Here is a 16,493-nt window from a genome sequence, read left to right as displayed (position 1 = left end):
TATTTAGGGAACTTTTCGCTTGACTCTGAAGGCATTTGGCTTTAGCTAACTAAAACTCCTCACTTTCTAGAGAGGGCTAGAATGGAAAGACAAATTCTATTCCAGGCAAACTAGCTCCGCCATAGGTGCCGCCATCTGCTGGTAAACCAGGCACATTACACTTCAACAGTTGCAAAATAGGAAATACATATACACATTATGCAGGACATGGAAATAAATACTGTATGTAAAATGACACAGGATCAACCATAAGAGATAGTGATGGGGCAAAAAGGTGGCAATGCCCCCTTTGATGGGCGTTACACTGTCTTCCGCCACATTTTGCGGATTGCGTACCCATTGAAGTCAGTAAACCTGCACAACAATGTGGAGTTCACACGGCCGGTGTCCATGTTTTAACGACATGCGGTTTTCGGTCTGCAACACGGGCATGGCAGCACCACGGTCGTGTGAATGTACTGTAACACAGTAGTATACTTACAACATATAATGCTATATACATAATACCTACATGCATAACTCTGCACCTACCATACAATACATAATGGTTCATGAGGCACAATGAAGCTCAGAAAGCTACTTGTGAGGAGCAAATCAGAGGAAGTTCTTATAACTTCTGTTTCCACCAAAGCAAAATCCAGTCAATAACAGCTCCAGCTCATGCCAGGAGAAATTTTTAAGGATTTAAAGAGCACCTGTCCGCAGGATCGACCCTATTTAGCCAGACATACTGCTTGAGACATTGCAGAGAAAAAATACTTAAGTTTAATGCACATGAGGGCTTCAGTGCACTGAAGGGCGGGGTCTAGCTTTTGGTGCACCTCAGCAATACAGCTTTCCAGTGGTGGCCAAGCCCCTCGGTGCACTGAAACCCTCATGTGCATAAAGTATAAAAATATTTTTCATCGGGAATGCCGCAACCAATTTTCACAAGACAGGCTTCAATTTCATCACCAAGATCTTCCTTTTGTTTAATAGCGTTGATCCTACTCCCTACAGGTGCCCCCAGACGTGCCTGTTTTGCTGGACTTTGAAAAGGTCTTCCCTCATTTGAGGAGATGTTCTGTAAGTATTGGCAAGTATGGATTGAACCTAATGATTATAGGAGTAATCTAACATCTAGCCCAAGAGGGCTTAAGGCCTCTTTCACACTTGCGTTGTCCGGATCCGGCGTGTACTCCACTTTCCGGAATTACACGCCGGATCCGGAAAAACGCAAGTGTACTGAAAGCATTTGAAGACGGATCCGTCTTCAAAATGCTTTCAGTGTTACTATGGCAGCCAGGACGCTATTAAAGTCCTGGTTGCCATAGTAGGAGCGGGGAGCGGGGGAGCGGTATACTTACAGTCCGTGCGGCTCAAGGGGCGCTCCAGAGTGACGTCAAAGCGCTCCATGCGCATGGATGACGTGCCAATGCGATCACGTGATCCATGCGCTTGGGACACCCTGACGTCACTCTGGAGCGCCCCGGGAGCCGCACGGACGGCAAGTATGCTGCTCCCCCGCTACACTTTACCATGGCTGCCAGGACTTTAGTGTCCTGGCAGCCATGGTAACCATTCAGAAAAAGCTAAACGTCGGATCCGGCAATGCGCCGAAACGACGTTTAGCTTAAGGCCGGATCCGGATCAATGCCTTTCAATGGGCATTAATTCTTCAGGATTTTTGGCCGGAGCAAAAAGCGCAGCATGCTGCGGTATTTTCTCCGCCCAAAAAACGTTCCGTTCCGGAACTGAAGACATCCTGATGCATCCTGAATGGATTTCACTCCATTCAGAATGCATTAGGATAAAACTGATCAGGATTCTTCCGGCATAGAGCCCCGACGACGGAACTCTATGCCGGAAGAAAAGAACGCAGATGTGAAAGAGCCCTAATATAGGAAAAGATAGTTGACAGAACTGTCCTTTGGCGACCACAAGGCACAAAAGTGACACATATGCAGTATAAACATATACCACGTACTCTCCTGCAGATATCAGATTCTGCTTCTCATCTATCTTCAACCTAGGACGACCAGGCTTCATTTTTAATGGAGATGTGGGTGTCTTCTGTGCTGCTGGTTGAATGAAGTGAGCAAACAACTCGGTTTGCTTCAGAAGGTACTCAAATCTATTGGTGCGGTCTTCTTTCTGTTTAAGACAAGACAAAATCAAGACCCAAGAAGTATTGTTCACAACTGGAAAGACTTGCAAGTTCAACTGGTAAAAAACAAAATGTCTTGTAAGTAAACGAGAAATATAAACCAGCGTATTGTCCCCTTCACTTCCTGCTGACTGCCCAACACAGCTGGCGATGACCCAAACCACTGGCGAGGCGGGTCATCACAGCAGGAGGAGAAGCTGGGCGATTTGTACAGCTGGATCCTGCTGGATAGGTCATCAATCTTTAAAGGGTCACTGAGTTTTGATGGGTGGGGTCTGACTAGTGCTGAGTCCCCAATGATCTGTACAACGAGGGGAGAAGCGCATGTATATCGGCCTCTCACTGCTAGGCACAGATTTGAGACAGGTCCATAGACTCCTATCGAGCCCATCACCTCCAGCAATGAGAGCGTATGCTAGACGAGGGCTTCTCTCTCATCGTTCCTGGGTCTCAGCACTCAGACCCCCACTGCTCAAAACTTTTTGATACTTTTCTTTGAAATATCAAGTTTTTTTTTCACTTCTTGTGAACTGCTATCAGTACAGGGAGGAGGTGCTATCTCTGTATACAAACCGTGAACTCTGCCCTCCTGTACCAATAGCTGTTCACAGGAAGAGAAATGTATAGAAACATAGAAACATAGAATGTGTCGGCAGATAAGAACCATTTGGCCCATCTAGTCTGCCCAATATATCTGAATCCTATGAATAGCCCTGGCCCTATCTTATATGAAGGATGGCCTTATGCCTATCCCATGCATGCTTAAACTCCTTCACTGTATTTGCAGCTACCACTTCTGCAGGAAGGCTATTCCATGCATCCACTACCCTCTCAGTAAAGTAATACTTCCTTATATTACTTTTAAACCTTTGCCCCTCTAATTTAAAACTGTGTCCTCTTGTGGTAGTTTTTCTTCTTTTAAATATGCTCTCCTCCTTTACCGAGTTGATTCCCTTTATGTATTTAAAAGTTTCTATCATATCCCCTCGGTCTCTTCTTTCTTCCAAGCTATACATATTAAGGTCTTTTAACCTTTCCTGGTAAGTTTTATCCTGCAATCCATGGACCAGTTTAGTAGCTCTTCTCTGAACTCTCTCTAGAGTATCTATATCCTTCTGGAGATATGGCCTCCAGTACTGCGCACAATACTCCAAGTGAGGTCTCACCAGTGTTCTGTACAGCGGCATAAGCACTTCACTCTTTCTACTGCTTATACCTCTCCCTATACATCCAAGCATTCTGCTTGCATTTCGTGCTGCTTTATTACATTGTCTTCCCACCTTTAAGTCTTCTGAAATAATTACTCCTAAATCCCTTTCCTCAGATACTGAGGTCAGGACTGTGTCGAATATTCTATATTCTGCCCTTGGGTTTTTACGCCCCAGGTGCATTATCTTGCACTTATCCACATTAAATTTCAGTTGCCAGAGTTCTGACCATTCTTCTAGTTTTCCTAAGTCCTTTTCCATTTGGCGTTTCCCTCCAGGAACATCAACCCTGTTACATATCTTTGTGTCATCAGCAAAAAGACAAACCTTACCATCGAGGCCTTTTGCAATATCACTTATGAAGATATTAAACAAAATTGGTCCCAGTACAGATCCCTGTGGAACCCCACTGGTAACATGACCTTGTTTTGAATGTTCTCCATTGACTACAACCCTCTGTTGCCTGTCACTCAGCCACTGCCTAATCCACTCAACAATATGGGAGTCCATGCTCAATGACTGCAGTTTATTGATAAGTCTTCTATGTGGGACAGTGTCAAAAGCCTTACTAAAATCTAGATATGCGATGTCTACTGCACCTCCACCGTCTATTATTTTAGTCACCCAGTCAAAAAAATCTATAAGATTTGTTTGACATGATCTCCCTGAAGTAAACCCATGCTGTTTTTCATCTTGCAATCCATGGGATTTTAGATGTTCCACAATCCTATCCTTTAATAGGGTTTCCATTAATTTGCCTACTATTGATGTCAGACTCACTGGTCTATAGTTGCTCGATTCCTCCCTACTACCTTTCTTGTGAATGGGCACGACATTTGCCAATTTCCAATCTTCCGGGATGACTCCTGTTACTAATGATTGGTTAAATAAATCTGTTAACGGTTTTGCCAGCTCACCACTAAGCTCTTTTAATAATTTTGGGTGTATCTCATCAGGCCCCTGTGATTTATTTGTCTTCACTTTAGACAGCAAACTTAGAACATCTTCCTCTGTAAAGACACATGCATCAAACGATTTATTAGTCATCCTTTCTAGTGGAGGTCCTTCTCCTTCTTTTTCTTTTGTAAAAACTGAACAGAAGTATTCATTAAGGCAGTCGGCTAGCCCTTTATTCTCTTCTACATACCTTCCGTCCTTTGTTTTTAATTTAGTTATTCCTTGTTTTAATTTCCTTTTTTCATTTATATATCTGAAGAATGTCTTATCCCCTTTTTTCATAGACTGAGCTAGTTTTTCTTCTGCCTGCGCTTTAGAAGTTCTTATAACTTGCTTGGCCTCTTTCTGCCTAATCTTGTAGATTTCCTTATCTTCATTGCTCTGGTTTTTTTTATAATTACAAAATGCTAGCTTTTTATTTTTAATGATTTGGGCCACTTCTGCCGAGTACCACAGTGGTCTCTTCCTTTTTTTGCTTTTACTGACAAGTCTAATTGAATTTTCTGTTGCCTTCAATAATGCACCTTTTAAGTAGTCCCATTTCTCCTGGACTCCATGTAATCCGTTCCAGTCTGATAAGGACTCATTTATGACTAATTTCATTTTTGAAAAGTCTGTTTTTCTAAAATCTAAAACTTTTGTTTTTGTGTGGTGGGACTCTTTCACAGTTCTTATATTAAACCACACTGACTGGTGATCACTAGATCCCAAGGTTTCGCCTACAATGACATCATATACCGAATCCCCATTTGTGAATATCAAATCCAAAATGGCCTCCCTCCGGGTTGGCTCCTCAACCATTTGTTGTAGGGATAACCCCAGTAGGGAATTTAGAATATCTGTACTCCTGGTAGAACTTGCTATTTTGGTTTTCCAGTTTATATCTGGAAGATTGAAATCTCCCATAATGATAACTTCTCCTTTCATTGTCATTTTAGCTATTTCTTCAACTAGTAGATCATCTAGTTCTTTAACTTGATCAGGTGGTCTATATATCACACCTACACGAGTTACTGCATGATTAGCAAACTGCAACGTAACCCAAACTGACTCTATGTTGGCCTCACCAACTTGTATTAGGTTAGATTTAATGCTATCTTTCACATACAGGGCCACTCCTCCTCCTTTCTTGCCTTCTCTGTCTCTTCTGTATAAAGAGTACCCTGGTATGGTTATGTCCCAGTCATTTCTTTCATTAAACCATGTCTCCGTAACAGCCACTAAATCTACATTCTCAGATGCCATTATTGACCCAAGTTCATTGATTTTTTTACCTAAACTGCGAGCATTTGTAGAGAGGACTCTGAGCTTATCATTTCTTAACCTCTGTGCATCTGACCTGTTCTGGCATTGTTTCGGGGGGCAATTGGACTCTTTTATTTTCACTCTTTTGCCCCCCCTTCCTAGTTTAAATACTCTTTCGCAAATTCTTGGAGTTGTTCACTAAGTACATTTGTTCCTTTGAGAGAAAGATGCAAACCATCTTTTTTGTACAGTTCCTTTCTGTTCCAAGTAGAGCTATTATGAGAAACAAAGCCAAATCCTTGCTCTTGACACCATTTACCAAGCCATATGTTGAACTCCTTTATGCGCCTCTGCCTATCATTCTGAACATTATGTACAGGCAGAACTTCAGAAAATGAAATGGTGGATGCAAAATCCTGTACGTCATTACCAAGTGTGATAAAAGATTTTTTCACCTCTGACACTTCATTGCAAGCCAGGTCATTTGTCCCTAGATGGACAAGAACATCCACGTCCCCTTCCTGCTTTGCTTGCTTAACAATATTAATAATACGTCTTCTATCTCTTCTAGCAGTAGCCCCAGGGAGACATCTCACAAAACCATTTTCTTTAAGCTCCACACTTCTTATGATTGAATCACCCAGCAACAGCTGCTTCCTTTGAGACTTCACTTTATCTTTTTTGTCCTTGGCTGCAGTCTTGCCTACATTAGTCATAGGAGTCGATGGTTTCTCACCCTCTACGCTTGAGTCCATAACCATGTTGTCCTTACATTCTGAGAGTGCTGCAAATGAATTTTGGAGAATCACCGACTGTGGGACATGTCTTCTATCCACCACTCCAAGTCTTCCAGAACCTACAGTAACCCATCTGCCATTTCTGGGGGTCCTCTGTGGCAGTGGCATTGCAGCAGTCCTAGCTGGAGTTTGTTTAACAGATAATTTAAATATCTCAGATTTTAAAAATGCAATTTCCTGCTGCAGTAAGGAGAACTGTCTACAGATCTGACAGCATCCGAATCTCCAAAGAGTGGAACATGAAATAAATGCACAACAATTCCTGCACTGAACCAAGTCTGCCATTTTAAAGAGGAGAAAAAAAAATGAAAAAAAGAATAAAAATTTGTCAATTTAAATCAAACAAATCTTCCCTTTTTTTGTATTGTTTCCACCTTCCAGCCTACCTCCTGACTATCTCCTGCAATATCTCTTCACTGTACTTAATGTAGTACTTGAAGGTAGAACTTGCAGCTAATGAATTAGGCCAGCTAATGAGTGTGTCTCTATATATACACACACTCCTTCACAAGCTCCTCCCCCAGCAACAAATGTAGCACCTCAATGAGCTAGGCTCATTAGCAAATGCACAATAGCAAACACCTGAATAAATTCCTTACCTCTTCTCAAGCAATGGTTAGCAAAAGAACACACAGATGAGCCAGTTGCAAACTCCAAGCCAATCTCTTGCAATATCTCTTCAGTCTCCTGCAATATCTCTTCACTGTACTTAATGTAGTACTTGAAGGTAGAACTTGCAGCTAATGAATTAGGCCAGCTAATGAGTGTGTCTCTATATATACACACACTCCTTCACAAGCTCCTCCCCCAGCAACAAATGTAGCACCTCAATGAGCTAGGCTCATTAGCAAATGCACAATAGCAAACACCTGAATAAATTCCTTACCTCTTCTCAAGCAATGGTTAGCAAAAGAACACACAGATGAGCCAGTTGCAAACTCCAAGCCAATCTCTTGCAATATCTCTTCAGTCTCCTGCAATATCTCTTCACTGTACTTAATGTAGTACTTGAAGGTAGAACTTGCAGCTAATGAATTAGGCCAGCTAATGAGTGTGTCTCTATATATACACACACTCCTTCACAAGCTCCTCCCCCAGCAACAAATGTAGCACCTCAATGAGCTAGGCTCATTAGCAAATGCACAATAGCAAACACCTGAATAAATTCCTTACCTCTTCTCAAGCAATGGTTAGCAAAAGAACACACAGATGAGCCAGTTGCAAACTCCAAGCCAATCTCTTGCAATATCTCTTCAGTCTCCTGCAATATCTCTTCACTGTACTTAATGTAGTACTTGAAGGTAGAACTTGCAGCTAATGAATTAGGCCAGCTAATGAGTGTGTCTCTATATATACACACACTCCTTCACAAGCTCCTCCCCCAGCAACAAATGTAGCACCTCAATGAGCTAGGCTCATTAGCAAATGCACAATAGCAAACACCTGAATAAATTCCTTACCTCTTCTCAAGCAATGGTTAGCAAAAGAACACACAGATGAGCCAGTTGCAAACTCCAAGCCAATCTCTTGCAATATCTCTTCAGTCTCCTGCAATATCTCTTCACTGTACTTAATGTAGTACTTGAAGGTAGAACTTGCAGCTAATGAATTAGGCCAGCTAATGAGTGTGTCTCTATATATACACACACTCCTTCACAAGCTCCTCCCCCAGCAACAAATGTAGCACCTCAATGAGCTAGGCTCATTAGCAAATGCACAATAGCAAACACCTGAATAAATTCCTTACCTCTTCTCAAGCAATGGTTAGCAAAAGAACACACAGATGAGCCAGTTGCAAACTCCAAGCCAATCTCTTGCAATATCTCTTCAGTCTCCTGCAATATCTCTTCACTGTACTTAATGTAGTACTTGAAGGTAGAACTTGCAGCTAATGAATTAGGCCAGCTAATGAGTGTGTCTCTATATATACACACACTCCTTCACAAGCTCCTCCCCCAGCAACAAATGTAGCACCTCAATGAGCTAGGCTCATTAGCAAATGCACAATAGCAAACACCTGAATAAATTCCTTACCTCTTCTCAAGCAATGGTTAGCAAAAGAACACACAGATGAGCCAGTTGCAAACTCCAAGCCAATCTCTTGCAATATCTCTTCAGTCTCCTGCAATATCTCTTCACTGTACTTAATGTAGTACTTGAAGGTAGAACTTGCAGCTAATGAATTAGGCCAGCTAATGAGTGTGTCTCTATATATACACACACTCCTTCACAAGCTCCTCCCCCAGCAACAAATGTAGCACCTCAATGAGCTAGGCTCATTAGCAAATGCACAATAGCAAACACCTGAATAAATTCCTTACCTCTTCTCAAGCAATGGTTAGCAAAAGAACACACAGATGAGCCAGTTGCAAACTCCAAGCCAATCTCTTGCAATATCTCTTCAGTCTCCTGCAATATCTCTTCACTGTACTTAATGTAGTACTTGAAGGTAGAACTTGCAGCTAATGAATTAGGCCAGCTAATGAGTGTGTCTCTATATATACACACACTCCTTCACAAGCTCCTCCCCCAGCAACAAATGTAGCACCTCAATGAGCTAGGCTCATTAGCAAATGCACAATAGCAAACACCTGAATAAATTCCTTACCTCTTCTCAAGCAATGGTTAGCAAAAGAACACACAGATGAGCCAGTTGCAAACTCCAAGCCAATCTCTTGCAATATCTCTTCAGTCTCCTGCAATATCTCTTCACTGTACTTAATGTAGTACTTGAAGGTAGAACTTGCAGCTAATGAATTAGGCCAGCTAATGAGTGTGTCTCTATATATACACACACTCCTTCACAAGCTCCTCCCCCAGCAACAAATGTAGCACCTCAATGAGCTAGGCTCATTAGCAAATGCACAATAGCAAACACCTGAATAAATTCCTTACCTCTTCTCAAGCAATGGTTAGCAAAAGAACACACAGATGAGCCAGTTGCAAACTCCAAGCCAATCTCTTGCAATATCTCTTCAGTCTCCTGCAATATCTCTTCACTGTACTTAATGTAGTACTTGAAGGTAGAACTTGCAGCTAATGAATTAGGCCAGCTAATGAGTGTGTCTCTATATATACACACACTCCTTCACAAGCTCCTCCCCCAGCAACAAATGTAGCACCTCAATGAGCTAGGCTCATTAGCAAATGCACAATAGCAAACACCTGAATAAATTCCTTACCTCTTCTCAAGCAATGGTTAGCAAAAGAACACACAGATGAGCCAGTTGCAAACTCCAAGCCAATCTCTTGCAATATCTCTTCAGTCTCCTGCAATATCTCTTCACTGTACTTAGGCTGGTTTCACACGGGCGTTGCGGAAAAATGTGCGGGTGCGTTGCGGAAACACCCGCGATTTTTCCGCGCGAGTGCAAAACATTGTCATGCGTTTTGCACTCGCGTGAGAAAAATCGCGCATGTTTGGTACCCAAACCCGAACTTCTTCAAAGAAGTTCGGGCTTGGGATTGATGTTCTGTAGATTCTATTATTTTCCCTTATAACATGGTTATAAGGGAAAATAATAGCATTCTGAATACAGAATGCTTAGTATAATAGCGCTGGAAGGGTTAAAAAAATAATAAAAACGTTAACTCACCTTATCCCCATGATCGTGTAGTTCCCGGTCGGTCTGTTCTTTAGCTGTGGGCTTGGGCTGAATGACCTTTGGTGATGTCAGATCACATGCTCCAATCACATGGTCCATCACCATGGTGATGGAGCATGTGATCTGACATCACCACAGGTCCTTTAGTCACAGCTAAAGAAGAGACCGACCGGGAACTAGGCGATCATGGGGATAAGGTGAGTTAACTTTTTTATTTTTTTTAACCCCTCCAGCACTATTATACTAAGCATTCTGTAGTCAGAATGCTATTATTTTCCCTTATAACCATGTTATAAGGGAAAATAATACAGTGAATAGACTGTCACCTAGAACCCATGCGTGGAAATCGCACCGCATCCGCACTTGCTTGCGGATGCTTGCGATTTTCACGCAACCCCATTCATTTCTATGGGACCTGCGTTACGTGAAAAACGCAGAATATAGAACATGCTGCGATTTTCACGCAACGCATAAGTGTTGCGTGAAAATCACCGCTCATGTGCACAGCCCCATAGAAATGAATGGGTCAGGATTCAGTGCGGGTGCAATGCGTTCAACTCACGCATCGCACCCGCACGGAAATCTCGCCCGTGTGAAAGGGGCCTTAATGTAGTACTTGAAGGTAGAACTTGCAGCTAATGAATTAGGCCAGCTAATGAGTGTGTCTCTATATATACACACACTCCTTCACAAGCTCCTCCCCCAGCAACAAATGTAGCACCTCAATGAGCTAGGCTCATTAGCAAATGCACAATAGCAAACACCTGAATAAATTCCTTACCTCTTCTCAAGCAATGGTTAGCAAAAGAACACACAGATGAGCCAGTTGCAAACTCCAAGCCAATCTCTTGCAATATCTCCTCAGTCTCCTGCAATATCTCTTCACTGTACTTAATGTAGTACTTGAAGGTAGAACTTGCAGCTAATGAATTACAGGTTTTACTTTAACTTTCCCCACAAAACTTTATATCAATCCGCTCAGCTCCTGCTCTACAACATGGTGATGTCAGATTGCATTGCAGTTTTTTAGTGACAGGTCCTCTTTAAAAAGGTGTCCTTCCATGTTTAACAGTGCCAGTTGATTTTCAATATGCCCAGCCTCCTTTTGGCCATGGAGAGTCAAGACACCATGTAATACACCAGCTTTGTAACATGTACAGCCCCCAACAATCTGCAAAACACCTCAAAGTAGCTTTCATACAACGTAATAAAAAGTGTTACTCTTTTCTCTTCATAACCAGGATCCATTTCATTGCTCTCTTTTGATTTATTAGGGGAGTCAGTCTCATCTTGTCCAGGGTCCTGTTCCAGCAGAAAGATTGACAATGTATGAGGCTAAGGCAAACTCCAAATAGGCAAATCAGACTGATCCAGATCCGCCTCTCAGCTTTTCATGCAGACGGATCCGCCTCTCCGCTTGTCATGCGGACGGATCCGGATCCGCCTCTCTCCTTGTCATGCGGACGGATCCGGATCCGTCTCTCCGCTTCTCATGCGGACGGATCCGGATCTGTCTCGTATATTTTTTCAAATTTTTACCGGTCTGCGCATGCCGGATCCGGCACTAATACATTCCTATGGGAAAAAATGCCAGCATTCAGGGATGTCTTCAGTATTTTTCGCATGCTACAGTTTTATATTTTGCCTGATCAGTCAAAACGACTGAACTGAAGACATCCTGATGCATTCTGAACGGATTATGCTCCATTCAGAATGCATGGGGATATGCCTGATCAGTTTTTTTTCTGGTATTGAGCCCCTGTGACGGAACTCAGTGCCGTAAAAGAAAAACGCTAGTGGGAAAGTTTCACACTTGCGTTCTTTTCTTCCGGCATAGAGTTCCGTCGTTGGGGCTCTATGCCGGAAGAATCCTGATCAGGATTATCCCCATGCATTCTGAATGGAGAGAAATCCGTTCAGGATGCATCAGGATGTCTTCAGTTCAGGACCGGAACGTTTTTTGGCCAGAGAAAATACCGCAGCATGCTGCGCTTTTTGCTCCGGCCAAAAATCCTGAACATTTGCCGCAAGGCCGGATCCGGAATTAATGCCCATTGAAAGGCATTAATCCGGATCCGGCCTTAAGATAAACGTCGTTTCGGCGCATTGCCGGACCCGACGTTTAGCTTTTTCTGAATGGTTACCATGGCTGCCAGGACGCTAAAGTCCTGGCAGCCATGGTAAAGTGTAGTGGGGAGCGGGAGAGCAGTATACTTACCGTCCGTGCGGCTCCCGGGGCGCTTAAGAGTGACGTCAGGACGCCCCAAGCGCATGGATGACGTGATCGCATGGACACGTCATCCATGCGCATGGGGCGCTCTGACGTCATTCTGGAGCGCCCCGGAAGCCGCATGGACGGTAAGTATACTGCTCCCCACTACTACTATGGCAACCAGGACTTTAATAGCGTCCTGGCTGCCATAGTAAGGTTACTTTCACATTTGCGTTCATATAATGCAGATCCGATCATATAATGCAGACGATGGATCCGTTCAGAATGGATCCATCTGCATTATATTGTAGGAAAAAGCGCATGGGGCGCTCTGACGTCATTCTGGAGCGCCCCGGGAGCCGCGCGGACTGTAAGTATACCGCTCCCCCGCTCCCCACTTCTACTATGGCAACCAGGACTTTAATAGCATCCTGGCTGCCATAGTAACACTGAACGCATTTTGAAGACGGATCGGTCTTCAAATGCTTTCAGTACATTTGCGTTTTTCCGGATCCGGCGTGTAATTCCGGCAAGTGGAGTACACGCCGGATCCGGACAACGCAAGTGTGAAAGAGGCCTAAGAGATATTGGAAGCCATGACAGAGGCTGTGAACATCAATACCAATCGAAATAGTGAACCAGGAAGAAGAGTACAAAAATGGAGACCAGTACAAATGCAGTGAAACCTCTCCACACCACCACATATTAGAAGACCACACTTGACCTCTACCAGGTATTTAGGTAACCGATTTCCAGTGCCTATATATTCTGATTATATTCAGCATCCTCTTCAGGAGGACCACCCCTAGAAGACCATGTTCAGTCGAATTTTGGTGGGGGTTGCCATTAGCGCTGCCTGCAGTTGGCCCCAGGAGCATGAGCCTCAGATCTCTGGGCGACACATTCTATTGTAACTGCATCTTCCCTTTCGTCCTAACCAGCAGCACAAGTGGGGTATTTGCCCCTGTGAAGCTGGTCAGGACAGGCGGAATTTTTAATGAACAAAAATTTCTGCCTAAGTATCCTAATTAGTAATTAACTAATTAAGCCCCTACCCCATATAACCCGGCCCCAACTGGACAGGGTTGCTTTTTTATTGTCCTGTGGACTCCAGGACAGGCTAGACTCCTTACTGGAGTCTGCCATAATTAGCCATAGAGTTTAAGATGGTTATTATAATCTTTAATTCTGCCCTTTGTTTTTTCTAGGTATCCTGAGCCTGCCCTCTCCAGGAGACTGACAACAGACAAGGTGACAGAATCTAACCCCCCCCCCCCCCCCCAGCAGCGTGAAACGTTTTGACGAGAAGCCGACCAGGCTGACAGGGAGTATGATAGTCGTTTCCACTGACGTATGAGACGAGCCCGAGTTTGTCTGAATCTGTGACGTGGCAGATTCATTAAAAACGAACACTGCGGGCTAACGAACCTACAGACGTGGTAGGTGATGTATGTAAGTATAGGATTTGTGGAAAACAGACCGTATGACGTATGACACTATTCTACGAGATGATGCGAGGTGTCTCTGACTGTCGTGCGAGAGTGTGGCTGGGAGCGTGCCTCCGGTGGACCAATGCCCGCTGTGGCTCCTCGCTTAGCGCTGGTGATGTTCACATCTGTGGTCCTGGGTTTCCCCATCTGTGTTAGTCACATCAGATGCAGGGGGGAGATGGCTGCTGTTTGCACTACCCCTGCCTCTCACCTCGTGTGCCGCTGAAGCAGTCGCTTCGCTCCCCCGGCGTCTCGCGAGTACCGGAAGTGCGTCATTGACTTCACTTCCGGTCCGCAGCTCCGACCTCCAGCGCTGTGTTCAGCGCTTCCCTTTTTAAAAAATACCCTTAAGTTCGTGCCCTCAGTTTTGCTGGGGCATCCGATGGGGGGAATTAGGGAGGTTAGGTTATTTTTATTAAAATTGTACACTTTAACCTGGAAATCCACCCCCTGGGTGGGGGAGTGATTATAAACTCCTCCCCCTTGTGCTATTTAAGGCACCTGTGTGAGGCAGGTCAATGTTGCTCTCAGTTTTCTGAGCTCAACTGACTTCTGCTGTTGATTACTCCTGCACTCAGGAAGTTTTTCTTGAAGTCACCTTGCTTTCTTCTAAGATGGCATCGCCACCTCACGGTAAGGTACTGCTCTCCTTTTTTTGTACCATTTTGGGTCCAAATTCTTATTCTGTTGTCTGTGTCTTAGGCAAATCTACCCAGAAGCAGAAACATCTCGCCTGCTCCAGCTGCAGCACCCCATTACCGGATTCATACGAATTACACCGATGCCCAGGCTGCCGTCCCAGACCAGCGGACCCAGAACCAACGGTGGTGGATATGTTTTCATGGATGAAACAGTTCATGGATACGTCCATTGCTGAGATTAAGGGAGCAGTCTCTAACAAGAGGCCCAGGCAGGCTTCTCCTGGTCCTGTACCCATGTCTGAAGACGTCGTCTCCATTGAGGACAATTCTTCCTCTGAGGAAGAGAGTTTGGCCTTCCTCTTTCCGGCTGAAAAAACTCAAAGACTGTTACGCTCCATCAGGTCGAGGGACCATGATGTTGAGCAAGGGGAAGCTCCACAGTCCACCTCTAGGGGGCCAAGGGCCTTTAAAGTGGACGAGTCTTTAAATTAATGGACACCGAGTGGAAACACCCGGAGAAGGGTCCAGTATTAACAAAGAGGTTTAAACTAATGTTCCCTCTACAGGATGCAGATTCTTTAGTTTGGGTTCCACCTCCAAAGGTGGATATGGCCATATCGAAGCTCTCCAAAAGAACTTTAGTCCCCTCAGACGACGGCAGCAACCTAAAGGACCCCCTAGACAGACGAGCAGAGTGCACGCTTAGACGCAACTACTCAGCTCCCTCCGCCTCTGCCTCAGTTGCTATAGCGTGCTCTGAAGTATCAGAGTTCATCCGTGCACGCACACTCAGAATCCAATCAGACTTGGATTCTGGGGTTGCCCGGAACGACATCCTGGACCAATTCAAAACTCTCCTCCTGGGGATTGATTTCCTAACAGATTCCTCCCAACAACAATTAAAATTAGCGGCCAAGTCTATGGCGCTTTCCTCAGCCAGTAGGTGCCCACTCTGGTTAAAACCATGGGCGGCGGACAACACGTCTAAGTTTAACCTTTGCTCCCTTCCCTATGAACCAGGTAGATTGTTCGGTTCTGAATTAGATTCTCTCATGGAGAACTTAGCGGACAAGAAGGGTAAATCCCTCCCCCAGCAGTCCTTTCGGGGTCAAGGAAGGGGTAGAGGAGGAGGAAGATTTCAGGGGGGAGACAGAACCCAGAGGCGTTCTGAAAGTAGTAAAAGAGGTAGGGGTCGCGGTCGTGGAAACCGCAGAGCTGATCTATGACTCTCCACAGCCCATCAATCCCCCTCCCCCCGGTGTCCCAGAGGAAGGACCAGTTTTCAGTTCCCCAGTTGGTGGACGTTTGAGTCTATTCAAAAGTTTTTGGATGCAAAAAATTCCAGACCCTTGGGTGCTACAGGTGATAGCGTCAGGGTACACAATAGATTTAATTTCCCTTCCTCGGGACAAGTTCGTCCTAACAAGGACTTTAGCACCCGACAAACAATTAATCCTGGAAGACTCGGTTCTCCAGTATATACAGAAAGGAGCATTAGAGGAGGTTCCTCCTCACGAATGGTGGCGGGGGGTTTATTCCCCCATCTTTCTGGTACCAAAACCATCAGGAGACTGGCGGATGATCATCGATTTACGTTACTTAAATCGCTTCATCAGGAAGAAGCGTTTCCGGATGGAAACCATTCGCTCTGTATTAAACATCCTGAACCCAGGAGATATGATGGTAACTATAGACCTGAAGGATGCTTACCTTCATGTTCCCATCTGCCCAGCACACAGGAAATATCTCAGAGTTGCTGTGGCCTTGCAAGGGGTAGTGAAGCACTACCAGTTTGCTGTATTGCCCTTCGGCATATCCTCCGCTCCGCACACCTTCACAAAGGTAGTGGCTCCTGTGGTCGCCCATTTAAGACTTCTTGGGCTAGAGGTCGTACCGTACTTGGACGATTGGCTTTTAAAAGCCGCAAACGCAGACGTCCTGCAGAGTCAGCTTCAACAAGCTCTCCAGATTCTCCATGGTCTGGGTTGGTTGATAAATTGGGACAAGTCACACTTAGTCCTGTCAACCACAAGAATGTTCTTGGGGTTTGTGATCGATTCACAACTGATGACCCTATACCTGTCCCCACAGAGGAGGGACAGAGTAATAAAAGCCGCACAGTCTCTTATACCGCCCAGACGAGTCTCTATAAGGGTTCTTATGAGGATGTTAGGCCACATGTCAGCATCTGC

The 16,493-nt window shown here is 44.6% G+C and overlaps 1 protein-coding gene across 1 annotated transcript in view; it reads left to right on the top strand.

Annotated features, from left to right (window-relative positions):
- STAC2 (SH3 and cysteine rich domain 2) overlaps positions 1-16,493 on the top strand; it is a 135,224-nt gene that overhangs the window by 25,723 nt on the left and 93,008 nt on the right. Inside the window, exon 2 of the mRNA XM_044300101.1 lies at positions 13,379-13,421. Coding sequence (XP_044156036.1) covers positions 13,379-13,421 — 43 coding nt within the window. The remainder of the gene's footprint in view (positions 1-13,378; positions 13,422-16,493) is intronic.

Source organism: Bufo gargarizans, chromosome 6, assembly GCF_014858855.1.
Source record: "Bufo gargarizans isolate SCDJY-AF-19 chromosome 6, ASM1485885v1, whole genome shotgun sequence".
Lineage (NCBI taxonomy): Eukaryota > Metazoa > Chordata > Amphibia > Anura > Bufonidae > Bufo > Bufo gargarizans.
The sequence above is the reverse complement of the archived record's forward strand: the minus strand, read 5'-3'. Positions and strand labels throughout refer to the sequence as shown.